Source organism: Microtus oregoni, unplaced genomic scaffold, assembly GCF_018167655.1.
Source record: "Microtus oregoni isolate MIOR12 unplaced genomic scaffold, Mior012 000016F_ref0000370, whole genome shotgun sequence".
NCBI lineage: Eukaryota > Metazoa > Chordata > Mammalia > Rodentia > Cricetidae > Microtus > Microtus oregoni.
The window spans coordinates 30,862,745-30,884,709 of NW_024543075.1; the positions used below are offsets into that span (position 1 = coordinate 30,862,745).

Here is a 21,965-nt window from a genome sequence, read left to right on the forward strand (position 1 = left end):
CTAGAATTCCACAGTTTATTTTGTTGTCTGTCTGAGTCTCCTCTAATCTGTAAGGGTTCTTCTACTTTCCTTATTTTTTATGCCTTCATAAAGTATACTAGTTTGTTTGTAAGAGATTCCAGACCTTGACTTCATCTCATGTTTTCTCATAATCACTGCAATTAAGCATTTGGGGAAGAATGCCACAAAACTGATCTTCTGTGTAGCATGTTCTTAGTACGTAGGATCTATATACCTTATTCATGATCAGTTAGGTCAAGGGCTGATTCCCTGTTCTGATTTTTCTCGTTGTATTCAAAATATATTCGAGGTGCTCTGACACTGTAGATGCCCTGTCACTCTTCAGATTGGTATCCACTAATTTTAACACCAATAAGTAGATTTTTCTCAGCAACAGTTATTACTAGATACTCTATAAGGGTTGTTTTGTAGTACCTCATTGTACAGTTATTATGGAATTCCCATGTAAGGAAGTGCTGACTTTCCCTTCCTTTTTTCATTTATATCAGTATGAATAATTTATTTCATAGATCATAATCCACTGTTATTATTTTTTTTTGTTCAAGTTGTTCCAGCTTTGACTATTGGAAACTTTTCTAGATTGACTAATTTTTTCTTTGATTTTTAAACTTGATCATTCTACAAACCACTGTACCTTTAAAATCTTATGTAAAAATGAAAGTAGGCTACTAGGGATGTAACTCGGTTATTAAAGCTCTTGATTGGGATGTTCAAGGCCCTGGGTTCAGTCACCAGCACTACTTCCTAAATAGTTTTAAATATATGCTAAAGTATTTCTTAACTCAGGTTATCTTTACATTATTGTTTTTTATCACTATAATAAAGATACAGAGACGTATTAAATTTTATCCTTGATGTGAAAGGTATTTAATAGCCATGCTCAGATTTGCTGTCCTCCTCTCCTGTTTCCTTGGTTACAGTCCATAAGCATTTCTACCCATGGCAGCTCCTTTCTATCCTTCACTTTGTAATCTTTCCAATGCCTTGTAGTCTAGAGTAACACTGAGGCTTATTATAAATAATAAGACATGCATATTTCTCTAAATAAAATACATAAATACTAGTGCAAAGACTACTGACTGTATTTTAGATTCTTAGTGTCCTGGGAGGCGGGGGAAGAGGCAGCTCTTATTTTCATACTATTTGAATTTTCAGAATGCATTTGTTTTTTCTATAGGCTGCTGCTCAGTGTTACATTGATTTAATTATTAAGGAGAGTGATAACAATGTAAAGCTCATAGTTCTGGACCGATTGGTAGAATTAAAAGAGCATCCTGCTCATGAACGAGTTCTCCAGGTAAGTATTGTTATCCTTTATATTTAGACTATCCTCAAGCCTTGCCACTGTAGGTAACCTAACCTAGAACTTGAAGCCTGGCAGTGTAAATTTTGGGTAACTGAGGTGCTGAGGTGTAACTTTTTTTTCTTTTTTCTTTTTTTTTTTTTTTTTGTTTATTTGGTTATTATGCATATAATGTTCTGGTTGCATCTATGCCTTCAGGCCAGAAGAGGGCACCAGATCTCATTATAGATGATTGTGAGCCATCATGTGGTTGCTAGGAATTGAACTTAAGACCTTTGGGAGAGCAGCCAGTGCTCTTAACCTCTGAGCCATCTCTACAGCCCAGATGTAACTCTTAAATCACCATTTCCTTTTAGGTTTTTACATGACATTGATTTGTTGGAGATGAACTAAACCAGCTTTCCTGTAAAATGTTCTTCCTCCTAGGTATCACTGGTTATTTCTCTAACTTGTTCCTCTGACTCTTGTATTTTTCATGAAACCAGTTGGATCTAAAACTTGGTAGAGTCAAAGTATATATTGTCAGCTTGACTACATCATATGTAATGTTATTACAATATGTCTCATTATCTTCCTTCAACACTAGTAATTTCATTCTTAATCAGAGGATTGGACTGATGAAGGGCAGAAAACACTATGGTGCAATTAGGATATTTTTCTTATAAAGAAAAAGCCTGGTGTCACTCTATAGTTTTTGTTCTTTTCCAGGATCTTGTCATGGACATCCTCAGAGTACTGAGTACACCAGACTTAGAAGTGCGTAAGAAAACGCTGCAGTTGGCACTGGATCTGGTCTCCTCTAGGAATGTTGAAGAGGTAAAAGAGAACACTTAGTGACACTGCGTGGAAGTGGCTCAAACATACGTAATTCTCATTTGCTTTTGCTTTCCCCCCAGTTGGTGATTGTCTTGAAGAAGGAAGTAATTAAAACAAATAATGTTTCTGAGCATGAAGACACTGACAAATACCGACAGCTCCTCGTGCGGACTCTGCATTCCTGCTCTGTCCGCTTTCCAGACATGGCTGCAAATGTTATTCCTGTGGTGTGTAGTTCTTATCATCTTACCTGTAAGGTTCTCTAGATGTTTCTATTTTTCTTTTTGAGTTATTTTACATCTTATCTTCTGAAATTGCAACTGTCTGAGATAACAAAAAATTTTACTGTCTATTTCTGATCTTTATGTGTATCCCCATATTAACTAGGGTGAGAGCTCAGATTTCTTTGGTTTAATCTTCATCAGAATCTTTGCTGCACACAGGGATGTTGGATCTTTTATTCTTTGTTCATTAGTTATTTCTGACTTTACCTAACTTTCTGGGTCCTATGTAACTATTTGTCCTGTTTCTTCTGTTAGCTCATGGAGTTTCTCAGTGACAGTAATGAAGCAGCAGCTGCTGATGTCTTGGAGTTTGTTCGTGAAGCTATTCAGCGCTTTGACAACCTGAGAATGCTGATTGTTGAGAAGATGCTGGAAGTCTTCCATGCCATTAAATCTGTCAAGTAAGTTTAAAATACATTTAAGTGTAAAGTTGAGCATCTCGAATCATTCAGTAGAAAATAAATAACTTCTGCACATCATCATCCCCATCATAATGTATAGGACTGTTTTTACTAGGTTTCTCTTTTTCTGATTACATCTAAAATATTGTGAACCCCAGAATGACAAAGAAGCATATTTTTGAAGTGGTGTACTTAAAATCTTCTTTTGGATTCCTATTATTTATGTCACCCTTAACATTTATTGAAAAAAAGGATATAAGCCACATCCTGAATCTTGACAGTATGTTAAATTCAGATAGCCTTTGATAATGAGAAAGGGTTGTTAAATACAACTTTGCTTCTTACTGCATTTAATGGATAAACCATAAGAGATCTGTGTTATGTCTACTTAGATAAATAGGATGAGACCAGTGCAATATTGGATCAATAATGTGAGATACATACATACATTTGCACATGTATACACATATTATGTATGTCTGTTTATATGTATGAGAGTAGTAAGATATGTCCCATTTATGAGAAAAAATTATAATCTTCTGGAGCTTTAGTTTCTGAGATTGATTTTATTTTTCTGAATAAAATCAGTTAAAATCTTAGAGAAAAGGATAGTCAAAATTTCATCCAGTTTAACATTTTATTTATTTATTTTTTATTTTTTTGGTTTTTTGAGACAGAGTTTCTCTGTAGCTTTGGAGCCTGTCCTGGCACTAGCTCTTGTAGACCAGGCTGGTCTCGAACTCACAGAGATCCGCCTGCCTCTGCCTCCCGAGTGCTGGGATTAAAGACATGCGCCACCACCGCCCGGCTCATTTTAACATTTTTTTTGTTTGTTTTTTTTTTTTTTGGTTTTTCGAGACAGGGTTTTTCTGTGGCTTTGGAGTCATTTTAACATTTTAAAATGGAAAATTATTGCTGTCTTTGTTAACATTTTGGGATGGAGGAATTGTTTTGTTCCTGTGACAGAGCACTGTTGTATAGCCTAGGTTGGCCTCCACCTCGGCCTCCTGAGTGCCTCTATTGCAGATGTGTACCTAACACAACTGGTTGTCATTGCTTCCTATATTTTTTATGCTGGGGATCAAATCCAGCCCTTGTATGTTTTAGGTAAGCACCATGCCAGTGAGCTAACCCACCCTAGCTTGTTTTTCCTCTCATTCTGCTTGACACTTTTCTCTTGAAGTGATTACAGATAAAAAGTGTAATGAATTTAAAACAAATAATACATTTCTCATAAAGCTAAGTTTGTTTTAATTGTTCCTGAATGAAGGCTGTGGGAAACATTTTTTGGTACTTTTACTGCTTCACTCACTGACTTTAGGATGTGTCTAATACAGTGGATGAGAATAGCTTTTTTTTCTTGTGATTTCTGGAGGAAAACAAAGCTTCCTGTTTGTTACAGTCTTTATAAAACTCTCCTCCATCAAAATACAAAGTTCCGTTTTCTTGCATTAGCTTAAATTCACCGAGAACCATTTCTGCATCAGGTCTATATTTCAGATCTTATATTATTTTTCTAGGATTTATCGAGGAGCATTGTGGATCCTGGGAGAATACTGTAGTACAAAGGAAGACATTCAGAGTGTGATGACTGAGGTCCGCAGGTCCCTTGGGGAGGTGCGTGCTTACTTAAGTAAATTCTACTTCGGTGTTGGTTTGTGCTTTAGAAAACCCTGCCGGGCTGGCAGTGCTTAGTGGTAGAGTGCATTTCTGGTTCGAGGCCTAGCATAAACAAACAAACACCAGCAATTGACATTTATGTGATTGTTCACTTTTGTGTTTTTGTTGGGCTAAAGAACACGGAAAATTTTATTTTAATTATCCAGATAAATAAGCCTCAGGAGCTGTGGAAAACTAGAAGTGCTCTCTGCCTCCATGATAAACATAATACCTGTTCAAATTGTTTATTTACCTTTGGGTGAGATCTTGTTTGAACAGAATGGTCTGTGCAACTACTCCTTTTGTTGTTGTTGAGACAAGGTCTCACCATGTAACCCTGGCTGGACTGAAACTCACTGTATAGAGTAGACTGGTTTTGAGCTGAAAGATCCACTGATCTACCTGCCTCTGCTTTGTGGGTGTGGGGATTAAAGATGTGCATCACCATGCCTGGCAGCAGCTGGTAAAGTCTACTGTTGCTGATGTGTTTGGAAAGAATGTCTCAGAGCAAGGCTAACTTTAAACTGTTTGTGTACTGATATTGGAACATTTTTCACCAAAACAAATTCATGATAGAATACAAAGAACAATGGACTACTTTGTCAAGAAATGTGGATTCTCTTACCAATCACTGTTAGTAATTAGCTCTAGCTCGGAGACCTTCACTTTAAGTTCCTTAATAGCCTGTTACAATCTCTAAAGTAAAAGAAGTTATAATTTAAAGACTCTTAGAGTTCTTACCTACATGAGAAATTTAAGGTAAAGTGTTAAAAAAAAAAACTGTATCATAGCCCTTTGATCAGCTAAAAGGATGGTTGGTGACGTTATTTATACTTTTCATTTTAAAAGGATAAGTGTTGTTTAGATTCATATTTCAGGGAAAGAAATAAGGAATAAGGCCCAGTGCACACCTGCTTTTCTAAACACTGTCATATGCGTTTCTCTACTAAGGAGTTATTCAGAAAGAATTCAGATTCCCCATTAAGATTAAGAAATGACGCTCAAAATTATTTCATTATGTTATTCAGCATCATATAAGTAGGAAGTGGTTGTGTGGCAATTCAGATCAGAGTCCTCAGCTCTAAAGTTTGTTCTGCTACACTATCCTGGAAAGGAAAGAAAACGGAGAGCAGAGTGCTACATTCCCTCAGGAAAATGTCTTCTATAGAAAGTTGATCAACTATTTCAATGTAACTTTACTGCTGATACTATTAAATCAAGTTTTCAATTGGCTTTTAGATCCCAATTGTAGAGTCAGAAATAAAGAAAGAAGCTGGTGAATTAAAGCCTGAAGAGGAAATTACTGTTGGGCCAGTTCAGAAATTGGTTACAGAGATGGGCACCTATGCAACTCAGAGTGCCCTCAGCAGCTCTAGACCTACCAAGAAAGAAGAAGACAGGTAACAGCATCCATGCTCTGCCACTTAACTGCTGTACTGTTATTCTTGGGGTTTCTTTCTCTTAATAGTTCTTGATGCTTAAATGTAAGTGTTTGCCATTTAAGGTCTTTCAAAGAAGGTACGTTTATAAGGTTTCCCCTATGAATTGTCTCTGTGATTTTAGTGCTTTGTCCTGTTGTTTTCAGTGAAGTAAATATTCTATTAAAACTTACTTTACAGTTGTGCAGTGGTGGCGCACACCTCTAATCCTGCACTTAGAAGGCAGAGGCAGGCAGATCTCTGAGTTTGAGGCCAGCCTGGTCTACAGATTGAGTTCCCTGACTACACAGAGAAACCCTATCTCAAAAAGCAAAACAGAACAAAACAAAAACCATTTTACTTACATAGGAAATGCTATTTTGCTATTTAAGTTTAGTTTGCTTATCAGTATCAGAAAGATATTTTGAAGTTTTTCCCATTTCTTTTTCTTTTTTTTTCTTTTTTTTTTTTTTTTTTTTTTTTTTTTGATTTTTCGAGACAAGGTTTCTTCGTAGCTTTTGGTTCCTGTCCTGGAACTAGCTCTTGTAGACCAGGCTGGCCTCGAACTCACAGAGATCCACCTGCCTCTGCCTCCCGAGTGCTGGGATTAAAGGCGTGCGCCACCACCGCCTGGCTCCATTTCTTTTTCTTTATTGTTCATTTCTCTCTTGAAATAGAGCCCTACTGGAGCAGTGGCAGATGTCTAAATTGTCCATTTCTAATCCATAAAGTAGCATTTGGATGGTTTTTGTCTTTATTTTGCTCTCTGTGTTTATAAAAAGATGAGAAAAATGATGGGTACGATGTTATTGAATTTTCCTTATGTGTTACTAAGTAGTTTGTGTCATAGTCTTGACAGCAACCCTTTGAGAGAGTGTGTGCTGTCTCCATCTTCAAGAAGAACAACTTCAGATCTAGAGAGCCCTGTAAGCAGCACTGTGAATGGGCAGAGAAGCTGGCCCTTGGAAGTAGCTTATTAACTCCAGAGATCTGTCTCTGATTAGACATCCTTTTCTTTCTCTTCTTTGGAATGTTGACTTATTTGAGAAAAGTGTTAGTGAGATGGGGTTTCTCTGTAGCTTTGGATCTAGTTCTGGATCTAGTTCGTGTAGACCGGGCTGGCCTTGAACTCATAGAGATCCACCTGCCTCTGCTTGGGTGTTGGGATTAAAGGCGTGAGCCACCACTGCCTGGCTAGCTATTTTTCTTTTTCATTTTGAGAATTAACAAGGGATTTAACTGATGTCCTTTCACCAAAGAGAGACAGTAAGTGTCTGAACCATTTATGCAAAAGCTATGAGCTGCTTTAGGATTTGTTGGAGCTTCATGTTTGTTCATTCTTTGCAGACCACCCTTGAGAGGGTTCCTCCTGGATGGAGATTTCTTTGTTGCTGCTTCCCTTGCCACAACTCTGACCAAGATTGCGTTACGCTATGTAGCGTTGGTTCAGGAGAAGAAAAAGCAAAACGTATGTTCATTTATTCTTTATTTATCCAGTAGTTGACTATTGAGTGTCTACTCCGTTGAACAGTGAAAAACTCAAAGTTAATGCTAAAAGTCATGTCATAAAAGAGGCTGTGGCTTAGTAGGTGAAACAGACACAGTAGTATAACATGACTATAAAATTGACAAAGTAATCCAAATAATATGTTTAGTCTGATGAGGGGTTATGAAGTCAGTTCTGTAGGCGAGGGTTACTCATTGGCTGGTGATAGTAATGGCTTTTTCTCCGTAGTATCTTTGTTGTTGCCTATTTTGTCTTAAAATATCTCTTAAATAGTTCCCATCTATAGTTGGTACCTAATTACAGCTTCTGAAAGTTCTGGATATGTTCTCATTTACAATAGTGTGCTTCCATTTTACAAACACTACCAACCCTTTTCAATATTGTCCTACATTTCATACCCACATATCCATTATAAACTTATGATACATCATTATTTTGTTGTAAATAACAAATCTTTTTAAAAATTAATTTCTTAAGTTGGCATACAAAGTAGTGGACTTCACTATTGTATTTCATAGGTGTCATTATATTTATTCTAATTTACTGCCTCACATACCGCCGACCAAACCCTCCTCCCTCGTGCCCCCTGTCTGTCCTCTGGCTGGTTCTTTTCCTAAGCAATGTGTCCCTTCTGCTTTCATGTCACATGACTTTCACTGTTCTTTTTCTCCTTCCCTTAAGGTCTTTCCTCCCCTATCATGATTCTCTTTCCAGTTTTATTAACCCCCCCCCCCACACACACACACTATACATTTTAAATTTTGGTCCCATATTGAGAGAAACATAGTATATTTATCTTTCTGAGTTTGGCTTATTTTGCTTCATAACCCTCTTTTTTTTTTTTTAGAAAAGTATCATAAGTTTTGCCAGTGTGGTGGCACATACTTGTAAATCACTGAGAGGGCTTTGGTGGGAAAGTCTGTTTAAAGCCAGCCTTCCTTGGTCTCAGGGAGAAAAGGAAAAATATAGCCGGGCGGTGGTGGCGCACGCCTTTAATCCCAGCACTCGGGAGGCAGAGGCAGGCGGATCTCTGGGAGTTCGAGACCAGCCTGGTCTACAAGAGCTAGTTCCAGGACAGGCTCCAAAACCACAGAGAAACCCTGTCTAGAAAAACCAAAAAAAAAAAAAAAAAAGGAAAAATATAAATATCCCTTTTCCAATATTTTTTTCTGGATCAAGATGAGAAATGATCAGATATTGAGAGCTGGGAACAAGACAAAATTCAAGCACCTTCCAAAGTTCTTTTTCCCGAGTTTAAAGATTCTGGTTAAAAGATACATGGCCTGAAACCTTACCATTTTAACAATTTTTAATTGTGTAGTTAAGTGGCCTTAAGTAAATTCACATGTTAAGCAGTCATGGCTATCATCCCTCCTGGTGCTTTTATTTATCATCCCAGAAGGAAATGTTATATACAGTAAACAGTAACTCTGCATTGCTTCCTGACCCCAGTCACATTTATTATATTATATTATATTTTTTAAATATTTACATGTGTGTTTGTGGTATAGTGTTAGTATATGCCCGTGTGTACTGTGGCATGGATGTGGCGATCAAAAAAACAACCTTAAGTGTGAGGTAGGCCTTTCTTGTTGTTTACCATTGCATTTCACGCCCCAGGTTAGCTGGTCCACAGCCTTTAAAGGGATTCTCCTGCCTCAACCTGGTACCTCCTGGTAGGAGTGCTGGGATTAGACCTCTACCACTGTGTCCAGCTTTTCATGTGAGTTCTGAAGATCCATACTCAGGTTGTCAAGCTTGTATAGCAAGTGCTTTTACCTACAGGACCAACTCAGCTATCTGTAGAAATTTACTTATTCTAGGTACAGTATTTAGAAGAAATCATTCAGGAAACCTGTCCTTTCACTTGTCCTAATATCTTCATGGTTCGTATGTTTTATATCAGGATTCCTTCCTTAAGGCTAAATTAAAGTACTGTGTGTGTGTGTGTGTGTGTCTGTAACATTGTCTTTATACGTTGTCATAAATAAGTCAGTTATTTGAGCTGAGCTTGGTGGCACCTGTCTTTAATCCCAGTTACCTGAGAAGTGGAGACAGGAGAATCTGGAATTCCAGATCGTTTTCCCCTAGAGAGGGAGCTGGAGGTCAGCCTTAGCTATGTGAATGAAGCCCTGTCTCAACCCAAAAAGTCAATTATTTTTTATTTTTATTTATTTATTTGGTTTTTTGAAACAGAGCTTCTCTGTATAGTAGTCCTGGCTGGCCTTGAGTTCCCTTTGTAGACCAGGCTGGCCTCCCAAGTGCTGGGATTAAAGGTGTGCACCATGACCACCCAGCTTTATATTATTCTTATCATGGATTTTTAACATTTGATTTGTTCATAGCTTAGTGTAGTTTTCATTATGTTCCCCCTATACTTCATTAAGCTTTGGGGTCTAGGGTTTACAGTTCTCATAGATTTAGGAAATTTTTAGTCATAGTATTTTCAGACACTGGTTTAACATTCCTACCTCTTTTCCTTCTTCTGAAGGCAGGATACAAACTTGGAGTCTTATTTTACCTTCTTTTCTGCCGGTGCTTCCCCAGGCCAGATGTTTGTTTAATTTATGTTTATATATGGCCTGCTTGTCTTTATATGTACCACATGCATATGTGCCGTGTCTTTGGGGTCCTGGTGCTGCGCCAAAAGAGATGAGACACTGAGGAAGCAGCAGACACGAAACCCAAGGGACCCCTCGGCTGGTAGTGAGGAAGTGATGACTCCGACGACCACCAAGGGCTGCACCTGGGCCACCCTGTAGTGGGTCAGGTGCTGCGCCCAAAGAGATGAGATAGGAAGCAACGACACTGGGGGCTGCCCCCGGGGCTTGCCTTGGCTTCCCTGTGCTACAGCTAAGGGCGACCAAGGGCTGCGCCGGGGTCTCTCCTAGGGCTGCGCCGGGGCTTGCCTTGGTTATCCAGTGCTTGCCTTGGCTTCCCAGTGCTACTGCGAGGGCGACTGACACCTAGGGCCTCCCAACGGCTCACCTTGGGCGCGCCTTGGCTTCCCAGTTCTACGGTGCCTCTATACCTAGGACCACCGACGGCTCGCCTGGGTTGCGCCTTGGCGCCTCGACACCCAGTGCCACCGACGGCTCGCGTGGGTTGCGCCTCGGCTTCCCGGTTCTACGGCGCCTCGACACCCAGTGCCACCGACGGCTCGCGTGGGTTGCGCCTCGGCTTCCCGGTTCTACGGCGCCTCGGCTTCCCGGTTCTACGGCGCCTCGACACCCAGTGCCACCGACGGCTCGCGTGGGTTGCGCCTCGGCTTCCCGGTTCTACGGCGCCTCGACACCCAGTGCCACCGACGGCTCGCGTGGGTTGCGCCTCGGCTTCCCGGTTCTACGGTGACTCGACACCCAGTGCCACCGACGGCTCGCGTGGGTTGCGCCTCAGCTTCCCGGTTCTACGGCGCCTCGACACCCAGTGCCACCGACGGCTCGCGTGGGTTGCGCCTCGGCTTCCCGGTTCTACGGTGACTCGACACCCAGTGCCACCGACGGCTCGCGTGGGTTGCGCCTCGGCTTCCCGGTTCTACGGCGCCTCGACACCCAGTACCACCGACGGCTCGCCTGGGGTGCGTGACACCCAGGACCACCGACAGCTGTGCCCGGGGCGCGCCTTTGCTTCCTCATCGACGTTGAGGAAGACGATGACAAAGATCATCGACCAGCAAGAGCTGTGCCCAGGGGCTTGCCTTGGCTTCCCCGTGCTGCGCCTGAAGAGATCTTCTCTTCCCTGCTTAATAAAGGATCTCTCTCTCTGGAAATAGGTGTTTGGGTGTGGTTTGTGTCTAATTCAGGGTCTGGGAGGAAGTCCCCCTCTTTGGCCCTTATAGCATGGATGCCAGTGAGCTGGCCCCCCCTCCCTGAGTGCAACAGTGTGAGTGCAGAACTGGTCCTGCCCCTCATCTGTACAGTCTGGGAGACCTGGTCAGGAAAGTGTGAGATTGGATGAGCTGGCTCCTCCCTTCCTCTGAACAAAGTAGGAGAGCTGACCCTGGTGGTACATGCATCGGAGAACAGGCAGACTGACCGACTCAGCTACCATCCAGGTTCAGATCCAAAGTCTACCTTATCCAAGAATTTCTGGAGCTCATGGAGGTGCCAGCCCTACAGATCCAAAGCTGCAAGATCTTCATGACACAACAACAGGATATCCAAGAGGATTCCGGTACAGATTCTGTATTAATAATGTAGCAGAAACCAGAGGCCTTGAACTAGACTCATTGCAACAAACATTTGCAAGTAAAGCTATTTGAGCAAAAGGGTATACTGTGTGACATACTGTGACATACCACAGCTTCCATTGTGAAATGTTGGTTTTCTTTAATTTGCATTTTTTAATTTTAATTTTTGTTTTGTTTTCATTTGTGGGAGAGGCTGCAAGGGCAGAAGGTGTGTACAGATGGACAGATGAGTGCGATTGGTGTGCATGATAGACAATTCACAAAGATTGAATTAAAAGTTAATCAAAACAGGAAACTGATAAATAGTATAAAAGAGACTGGATAGTAGTTGATAAAATGTGTGAAGCTGATGCTGGCTTAAAAGTAGGATAAAAACATTTCAAAGTGATTTAGGAAGATTTATTTGAATTCAGAGTATAGTATTTGGACCTTGTTCAGTATCAAGTAAGAAATCAATACTTTGTTTTTATAGGAAATTGTCCTCATTCTTAGTAAATAGTTGCTAGTATATTTATGAAAAAAAGAATCTTATTTTTATATGGCCAACCAAAGGTATGTATATGAGTTGATAAGAAAGCAAATATGGACGATCAGGGAGCTAGCTTAGTAAAGTGTTTATCACACAGACCTGAGGACCTGGGTCCTGCCCCCAGCACTCATGTAGAAAGTCAGGTGCAGTGACTGATTGTAATCTGAGTGGAGGCTTGTTGGCCAGCAAGCCTAGCCTAATCAATGAGCCCCAAGTCTCAGAGTGACACCCTCTGTCTCAAAAAGCAAGATGACACCTAAGATACAGCACCTGAGGTTGACCTCTGCCTCCACATGCGTGCACCCACCCACATGAACATGAACACAAAGCAAGTGTGGTTAAAAAGTCAGCAGTTGCTGGAGTGCATTATTCTTTCAGCTGTTTTGGTGTGTTTAAAGAGGAAATCGTTCCAAAGTCCTTGCTATTTTTCAACCAAGAGTCAGTGAAGCCTTAGAAAACTGCCAGAACAAAGCAGGTAGAAGGATATGGGAATAACAAGAGAAATAAAATCTAGGCAATTTCAGGTTTAATTCTGGTGAATTCTTGAATTGTCTGACAGTTATGTTTGAGTGACTTTACTGCAGTTGAATCATAGCAATAATCAATTTCTCTATTTTTGTAGTCTTTTGTTGCGGAGGCTATGTTGCTCATGGCAACTATCCTTCATTTGGGAAAATCCTCTCTTCCTAAGAAGCCAATTACTGATGATGATGTAGACCGAATTTCCCTGTGCCTCAAGGTCTTGTCTGAATGTTCACCTTTAATGAATGACATTTTTAATAAGGAATGCCGGCAGTCTCTTTCCCAGATGTTATCTGCCAAACTTGAAGAAGAGAAGCTATCCCAAAAGGTAAGGGATATATAAGTCCATAAAATGCTTTATAAGTTGGTTTTTTTCCTTAATTTTATGCTTTTTCAGTCTGTATGTGTATGAGTCTGTCCCTGTGAAAAATTTCTTTCCATATACAAAGACGTGTGTATTGCTTCTCCAACACAGAAAGAATCTGAGAAGAGGAATGTAACAGTACAACCTGATGACCCCATTTCCTTCATGCAACTAACTGCCAAGAATGAAATAAACTGCAAGGAAGATCAGTTTCAGCTGAGCTTGTTGGCAGCAATGGGTAATACACAAAGGAAAGAGGCAGCAGATCCCCTAGCATCCAAACTTAATAAGGTAACGCAGTATCAGTAATATGAATTGTTTGTTGTTTAGTTGTTCATTTTAGGTGGGGGTCTCACTGTGTAACCCTTGTCCATCTGAACTAGCTATGTAGACCAAGCTTGCCTCAAACTCATAGACACTTGCTGAGCTTTCTCCCAGGTGCTGAGATTAAAGACCTGTCCTACCATGCCCAGTTGAAAAGTTATTTAAATTGGCTACTTAAGAATATAGTAATCAGGAAGTGGCTGGTCCTGCTGTGCATGTGTGATTTTGTTGTTGTTGTTGTTTTAATTAAATAACTAGCTATATAGAATCGAGGGATATATGTGGGCATGTGTGTGCGCGCACATGCAAGCATGTGCTGTGTGTCTAGGGTCTTAATGAGGACAGGCAAACACTGTCCACTGAACTGGAGCTCCAGTCCTAGTATCCATTTTTACCAAGTCCTTGTGACTTTATTTGAACCAGGACTGGCGGAACACATCTATAATCTCAGCATTTAGAGAAAGATTTCAAGGTCAGGGGCAGTCTGAGCTACCCAGCAAAAAGACACTCTATGAGCTAGTTATCCCTTACCTGTCAGATGAGTTAACGGTCTAAAGTTGATTTGACTATCATAAATAAAAATCAGTAGCATAATTGGAATTGCTAAAGCTCTCTCTCTCTTTCTGGGGGAGGGGGAAATTCAAGACAGGGGTTTTGAGAGCTGTGTTACAGCTCTGATTGTCCTGAAACTCAAACTCACAGAGATCCGTCTGTCTCTGCTAAAGCTTTTTTTCAAAACTGAGAATTGGCATTTGGGAAGCTGAGAATGCAAGATCTCAAGTTTGAGGCCAGCCTGGAACAAGACCTTGTTTGAAAAAAAAAAAAAAAAACAAATTAGAACTTGTTAGCAACAGTGTTACACTTACACATATTTTAGATTTCTCTCACTCTTTTGTTTTGTTTTGTTTTGTTTTGTCTTTTTGAGACATGGTTTTCTGTTTGATAGCTCTACTAACTGTTCTGGACCAGGCTAGCCTCGAACTCAGAGATCTGCCTGCCTCTGCCTTCCAAGTGCTGGAATTAAAGGCATGCACCACCACACCTGGTTTAGATTTCTCTTTTAATCTGATAAAAATTATAGAACATAAAATTTACTGTTTTAACCTGGTCTTGTTTTGCTTCTTTCCACTGGTGAGGGTTGAACCCAGCACACAAGGTTGAGCACCCTTGTTTGAGACCTTTTAAGTATGTGGTTCAGTAGTGTTCCTTATGTCTACATAATTATACAACCGGGCGGTGGTGGCGCACGCCTTTAATCCCAGCACTCGGGAGGCAGAGGCAGGCGGATCTCTGTGAGTTCGAGGCCAGCATGGTCTACAAAGGGAGTTCCAGGACAGGCTCCAAAGCTACAGAGAAACCCTGTCTCGAAAAACAAAAACAAAAACAAAAAAAAAAAAAAAATTATACAACCATCTCCAGAACTTTTCTATCTTGTGAAACTGAATTTTATACCCATTTAACAGTAGCTCCCCATTCCCATTTCCTGATGCTCCTGGCAACTACCAGACTACTTTCTCTTTCTGATTTTAACTACTACTGCTCAGACAAGTGGAATCACTGTGTTTTTGTTCTTTTTGACTGGAATTTTTCATTGAGTATAAAATGATGTCTTTTTTATTCAGGATGTTTACAGTATTTAAACAGAATTTTCTTTAAAAATTTGTTTATTAACATTTATTTATTTGTTTTGTGGGTTTGGGAGTATACTCTAGGAGTAGAGTTCAGATTGTCCAGCTTGGCAGCAAGTCCCTTAATCCACTGGGCCACCATTCTGGCAGGCATCTGAGGTTAGAGTACAGCTGAATAGGATTTAGTTCTTTCCTGCTGTGTGGATCCTGGGGATTGAACTCAGCAGGCTAAATTGTTTCATTGATTTGATTATGTCTATTTTTGCTTTGTCAGGTCACCCAGTTGACAGGTTTCTCGGATCCTGTGTATGCAGAAGCTTATGTTCATGTCAATCAGTATGATATTGTCCTGGATGTTCTTGTTGTAAACCAAACCAGTGATACTTTGCAGAACTGCACGTTAGAATTAGCTACTCTAGGTGAGGAACTGTATCTTAACGACAGATCTTCATGATGAATTACTGAGAAAGGGTCAGAGCTTTCAGTGCTTTATGGCATTTGTTTAATCAAGGCTTAGTTTAAGGTTTAAAATTTTGTCTCCTTAAATTACCAGTTTTCTGAACCTTTGTCATACTGACTGACTTGTGTTCTTGGTTCAGTTCTGAGTTTGATCTGGTAGCTGTGTGAATTTGGAGACTGCTTGCCTAGCGTGCCTAAGGCTTTGGGCTCCATCTCCAGCATCACATTAACCCAGCGAGATTGTATGCCCATCACTTGGGTGGAGGCAGGAATTTCAGGAGTTAGAGGTTATTCTCAGCTACATAACCAGTTCCAAACCAGCCTGGATTACACAGCCCCCTGTCTCAAATAAATAAAAATACATTTACCAAGTAGTTCACTTAGTTAAAACTTAAACTTAAGCAGGGTGTGTTACTCCTTTGTGATGATGTATATAGCTTAGACTATCTTGTATATGGGTTAAGCTTTCTGAGAAGCTCATATTCATTTATGAAAACAAAATGATATATTCAAAGTACCCCTCCCACTCTTGAATATAGTTATTCTTTGTAGAATATAGAATTATGTCTATTACCCTTTAATAGAGGTTATGAAGATTAATGTGATTGCCTAGGATATTAGAGTATTTCCTGATTTTTTTCTCATAATATTTGAATCACACACTTCCGATTTTTCTAGAAACTATTAACTTACAAAGATTCTGATACTGTTTTATGATTAATATATGTGTTTTTAACTATATCCAAACCTTTTTTTTTTCTCCTAGGGGATCTGAAACTTGTAGAAAAACCTTCTCCTTTGACTCTTGCTCCTCATGATTTTGCAAATATTAAAGCTAATGTCAAGGTAGCATCAACAGAAAATGGAATAATTTTTGGCAATATAGGTATGATTCTGTTATATAGTGTATAATAGTTGAATACTTTTTAGTAAAGAATGTGGTAGTATGCAGCCATTGACATGGCTTGAGGGCAGAACCTGAATCTGTTTATTCATAAGGTACTCTCTATGGTAACCAAGCTTTTGAATTATATTCTAGATATACCAGAATGAGCCACATAGACTCATGGTACTCAAGAAACCATGAGTCAAAATGAGGAGACAGAAATAATGACAAGATGTGATTAGGGTTGGTTGATACACAACATACTTTCGGGGCTCAGTATCATGTGAGAAGCTGTAAAAAGGAAGATATATATATATATATTTTTTTTTTATAAAAATATATATATATATATTTTCTAGAAATTTCTATTATAAGGATAATCTACCATAGTAAGGAACAACAGATCTGTCTTAAGATAGTTTAAGGTCAAGTAAGAGAAAACAGATATGTAAACACTTATGTCCAAACATAATACTGAACGCTATGGAAGAAGCCTGTATGAGAAGCAGTGTGTGAGTCCATGAAGGGATTTGTCAGTCCTCAAAGTGATTGGTGTAAGAGATTGGAGGGAGGCCGGGCAGTGGTGGTGCACAGCTTTAATCCCAGCACTTGGGAGGCAGAGGCAGGTGGATCTCTGTGAGTCTGAGACCAGCCTGGTCTACAAATCGAGTTCCAGGATAGCTAGGGCTATTACACAGAGAAAGCCTGTCTTGAAAAATGTGAAGAGAGAGAGATTGGAAAAGTTAGGAAAGGCTTCCCAGCTCATGTTGAGTTGGATTTTAAACGCTCAGTAAGGGTTCCACAGATGATTCCGAGTGCAGGCAGAACAAATTGATAGCCTGGCAGTTAGAACGGGTCTGAAAGTGGTTAGGAAAAGATAAATTAGGAATGTCAGAGAAAGTTGTACCCTGCTTGCCCTGTGAAAGATTTAAGCATTTATCCATGAAACAGGAAGACACTGGAGGATTACCAATGAGATATGTGACTATTTCTGTGACGATGCAGAAAGATCGCCTGTGTGGGCTGTTGAAGAAACGTAATGCGGGGAGAGGCCCAAACCGAGGAGCAGTGACTAGAGTGAAGAGGAGGCTGACTGCAGTCGATTAAAGAGACAGTTATTGAGCATAGAGGAAATGGTTCAAGTAGCCCTTACATAGCCGATTAGATGGCTGATAAAGGAAAAAGGAGCACAGGGTTGATCTTAAGCAAATTGAGTATTCAAATCTAAGTATACTTACGGGAGGTAATACATGAGTCTGGAATTTGAAAAAAATCTGAATTATAAATATTTAATAGGAGGGGTGGGGATGTTGGTATCGTGGTAGAAGTTTGTCTAGAAAAGTAAGTTTTCAACAAAGTACCTGAAGAAACACAGAACTTGAAAGTCAGGCGTCCGGGTTTGTTGGCACTGGTCATAGACCACGTCTGTGGTCTGTCTTGGGCAGCAGTGGTTGGAGACTGAGCAGGGGATGAAGAGTGCTGTGCAGGCACGTGTGTGCAACCACACCAGCAAAAAGTGTGAACAAATTAAGAAATCCTGCAGTCTATGAATAGACTGCAGGTAACAAAGTTGGCAGAAGGAAAAAAGTACAGATGTAAGACTAAAAGAGATAATTATGGTGGAGTGGGATCCTGAACACAGGGAAGGATCATAGCTGAGAAGAAAATAAAGGGGAGACGGTGAGGGTGCCTTTAGGGGTATGCATTTAGATATGGGCTGTAAACTAAAGGAAAACATTCTTGGTAACCCTCAGTTTTCCCAGAAAGTAAAAAGAAGTTCAAAGAAAAGTAGACCCTAATAGAGTTTTTGTTTGTTTGTTGTTGTTGTTGAGACAGGGTTTCTCTGTGTAGCCCTGGCTGTCCTACAATAAGCTCTATAAACCAGGCTGGCCTTGAACTCACAGAGATCCACCTGCTTCTCCCTCCTGAGTGCTGGGATTAAAGGCGTGCACCACCACTGCCCGGTGACATTTTTTAATTCTTTTTATTGAGCTATATATTTTTCTCTACTCCCCTCACATACTCCCCTGTCCCTTTCTCTCTCTCTCTCTCTCTCTCTCTCTCTCTCTCTCTCTTTCTTTTTTGGTTTTTCAAGACAGGGTTTCTCTGTGGCTTTGGAGCCTGTCCTGGAACTAGCTCTTGTAGACCAGTCTGGCTTCGAACTCATAGAGATCCGCCTGCCTCTGCCTCCCAAGTGCTGGAATTAAAGGCGTGCATCCCTTTCTATCCTCTCCCATGGTACCCATGCTCCCAATTTACTCAGGAGATCAGATCATAACTTTTTAAAATTTATTTTGTTTTGCTTTTTGGAACAGGGTCTCATTGGGTAGCCCAGACTGGCCTCAAGTAAAGTGACACCACTTCCCCAGCTTCAGCTGCTGGGATTATAGGCATGTCCCGTCACAGTGGTCCCAGACTGTCTTTTATGGAAGACCATCATCGAGACAGATGATCTTATGTTACCAACTTTCAGCAACATAGATCCAAGTATTAGAAAAAAATAGCTTTCTAGCTAGGTCCCAACTATAAGAATACTGGACTACTGTGTGTCTAGTACAGTACCTGTCCCACTCTCGCCACTGAACTCTGTTTAACAACAAAAGGCAAAGTGTGCCTGAGCCTAAATCCTTAGTTGTAAGTCTTATTGCTTATCAGTTGCGAAACCTGGGCAACTTTTGACTACTCTGCTTTCTTAATCTGGGAGATAGAAAACGGTAAGGTAGGATTGATGGACTGGTCAGTTGATAATAATTATAAAGCACTTAGAATCTGGTATATATAAATATTTGCTAGTACATAATTATTTGTAGTTTTTAACCAACATCTACCCTTTGATTGGGGATCTTTTTGTATGTATATTACAGTTTATGATGTGTCTGGAGCAGCAAGTGACAGGAACTGTGTGGTCCTCAGTGACATCCACATTGACATCATGGACTATATCCAGCCTGCAACTTGCACTGATGCTGAGTTCCGTCAGATGTGGGCCGAATTTGAATGGGAAAATAAAGTTAGTCCTTGAGAGGCTTTCTTTACCTGTCTTTCTTTTGACTAGTGATAGGAGTTCTTTGAAATAATTCCCACTAAAAAGCACCAGAAGTGAAAAGCAAACGGTTGTTTATTATCTGTACTGTGAATTAACTTAACTAGAAATCATGCAAGTACTTTAGTGATTCGCTGTTGTGAATTAAATAGATTGGCAGTTCTTTTTCGAATCTTGGGACTGTATCATGTTCTGTAGTCCAGGAAAGTCTCCAGTGCCTATCCCTCAGCCCCTGTATTCTAAACACAGACACTGCAGGTGTGATCGCCAGGCCTAGCTAGTTGTTACTGTAACTAATAGGAGACAGTGTAGACAAGATTCCCCCTCTTCTGTGTCTGGTTGATAATCTACCATTGGCTCTAATGTTGTGAGGCTGTGTGAGGTCTGTGGCCAGACCATTGATTTTCCTTGATCTCTCTTTCCTGGTGGTCTAGTGAGTACCTGTGTCTGAAAGCACTGCTCTGATGCAGGCCATTTTGTGGGGGTCACTTGTTTATTGCCTACTCTTCCCCTAAATAGTTGGAAGACAGTTCTAGGGTGAAATACAATTATCCACAACTTTCATTGTAAGATTTATTGAGTTTTTCTCCTCTGCAGGTGACAGTTAGCACCAATATGATTGATTTAAATGACTATTTACAGCATATCTTAAAGTCAACCAACATGAAGTGCCTGACTCCAGAGAAGGTAAAATTTTACCAGAAAATTCTAAAGTCTGAAAGAGTCTGCTGTCAGCTGGGTAGCTGTAGCTCAGTGATAAAATGTTTGCTTGACATCTAATAACTAACACACACACACACAGACAGAGAGAGAGAACGAACATGTTTACTGCCAAACAAGTAGGTTTTAGTTCATATATTAGTTTCTTCAGCAGTTACTAAGTGCAGCAATTGCAGCAAAAGAAGTCTTTCTTTATTGAAGTTAAAAGCCTGGTGCAAGAGGCAAATAAGTAAATAAGCACTGGATACGTAAGTACAGATTTGAATAAGTGTTCTCTTCAGAGTCAGGTGTATTGAATGTAATGTGCACAGGGAATTCTCTCTACATACATGTTTGTTTTTAGCCTTGGTAAGTTCATACGATCCTATACCCTCTAACACAGAAGACTTTAAACAATAGCTTCCTTGTGTTTGCCAGCGTGTAATTCTCTAGGAACGTATTGAATTTATCACACATTTCTCCCAGGCCCTTTCTGGCTATTGTGGCTTTATGGCAGCCAACCTGTACGCTCGTTCTATATTTGGAGAGGATGCACTTGCAAATGTCAGCATTGAGAAGCCAGTTCACCAGGGACCAGATGCCGCTGTTACTGGCCATATAAGAATTCGTGCAAAGAGTCAGGTAACAATCTCTTTTTTGAGAACATCTCTGAGCTGAATAAAGGGAGGAAGAATTCGTGTCTTTCTTATTTCAATAGTTTAATGTCTTCTGTCATAATCATGTTTTTTTTGTTTGAGATAAAAATACATATATATATATATATATATATATAGAGAGAGAGAGAGAGAGAGAGAGTGTGTGTGTGTGTGTGTTCTTAGCTGATGTTAATTTAAAACGGCTCACTCTAATTACTAAAACATTGATTCCTGTGTGATGTTTGTGGAACAGATTCTTCAGAGTTTTGACAGGTATGGCATAAATAAATCTAGTACGCATCAACATCACTAAAATCAACCCACTAAAAGTGTTTGGATTCCATGTTGTATGTGATATCATTGAATGAATGGAGCCTTATTAAGCTGTTGTCAACTACTATTTGGGCATTGTTTCAGTAATTACATCTTTGTTGAGTCTGGCAATATAGCTCAGTTTGGGGAGTGCTCTCGCAGTGTGTATAGGCCCTGGGTTAGTCCCCAACATCACAGAATTAGATAAAGCAAATAAACATCTACTTTCTTCTTTACAGGGAATGGCTTTGAGCCTTGGAGATAAAATCAACCTGTCTCAAAAGAAGATTAGTCTATAAGAATGAATAAAAAAGTCCTTGGAGGTTTATGGTTAAAATTTAGGTGTGGGCTTATTAGACTTCAGCATCTTTTGTATTCTTTTCATACTTTATGTTATATAGGATTCTGAGTTCATGCTGAATGCATTCCAGCTTGTAATTTATAGCCTTTCCCCTAAATCAAGGATGAGTTAAAAATTATAGTTTGTCTTTTGTCTTAATAGTTCTGAATGCTGTCCTGAAAGTATATAATGTTTCTCATATGTACTGAGACCATTTTCACAATACAATAAACAGATCTATTCATAAATTTTTGTTATTTTATAAATAAATTACTTAATTTTAGATTTGTATCAGTGGGATTTTTTTAACTAAGTCTAAATTTCCATTAGAAACTAAATTACTTTCTGGATTGTTACAATATCCATCTTTATGAAGAAAACTTAGAAAGTCAGTGATCCAAAATGGAACAGGTCCTGCCTTATTGAGATCAGCGGCTCTAAAATTCCCAGTCTTTTCTCACACTTTGCTTCAGCCCAAAAGTTTACAAATTACTTGGGAAAAGGTCCATCTTTTGGCTTAAAGGAGTTATTAAAAACTCTGGCTGACATCAAAATACTGTTCTTGATGATCCTGAATTATAATGAAAATTAGATAATCTAAAATA

The 21,965-nt window shown here is 39.8% G+C and overlaps 1 protein-coding gene across 1 annotated transcript in view; it reads left to right on the forward strand.

Annotated features, from left to right (window-relative positions):
• Positions 1-21,643, forward strand: part of Copb1 (COPI coat complex subunit beta 1) — a 40,054-nt gene extending 18,411 nt beyond the window's left edge. Inside the window, exons 8-22 of the mRNA XM_041666378.1 lie at positions 1,199-1,318; positions 2,033-2,140; positions 2,221-2,367; positions 2,680-2,825; positions 4,346-4,442; positions 5,724-5,884; positions 7,250-7,370; positions 12,750-12,977; positions 13,125-13,304; positions 15,240-15,384; positions 16,191-16,310; positions 19,175-19,320; positions 19,951-20,040; positions 20,539-20,694; positions 21,260-21,643. Coding sequence (XP_041522312.1) covers positions 1,199-1,318; positions 2,033-2,140; positions 2,221-2,367; positions 2,680-2,825; positions 4,346-4,442; positions 5,724-5,884; positions 7,250-7,370; positions 12,750-12,977; positions 13,125-13,304; positions 15,240-15,384; positions 16,191-16,310; positions 19,175-19,320; positions 19,951-20,040; positions 20,539-20,694; positions 21,260-21,319 — 2,025 coding nt within the window. The 3' untranslated portion in view covers positions 21,320-21,643. The remainder of the gene's footprint in view (positions 1-1,198; positions 1,319-2,032; positions 2,141-2,220; positions 2,368-2,679; positions 2,826-4,345; positions 4,443-5,723; positions 5,885-7,249; positions 7,371-12,749; positions 12,978-13,124; positions 13,305-15,239; positions 15,385-16,190; positions 16,311-19,174; positions 19,321-19,950; positions 20,041-20,538; positions 20,695-21,259) is intronic.
• The last annotated feature ends 322 nt before the right edge of the window (positions 21,644-21,965 follow it).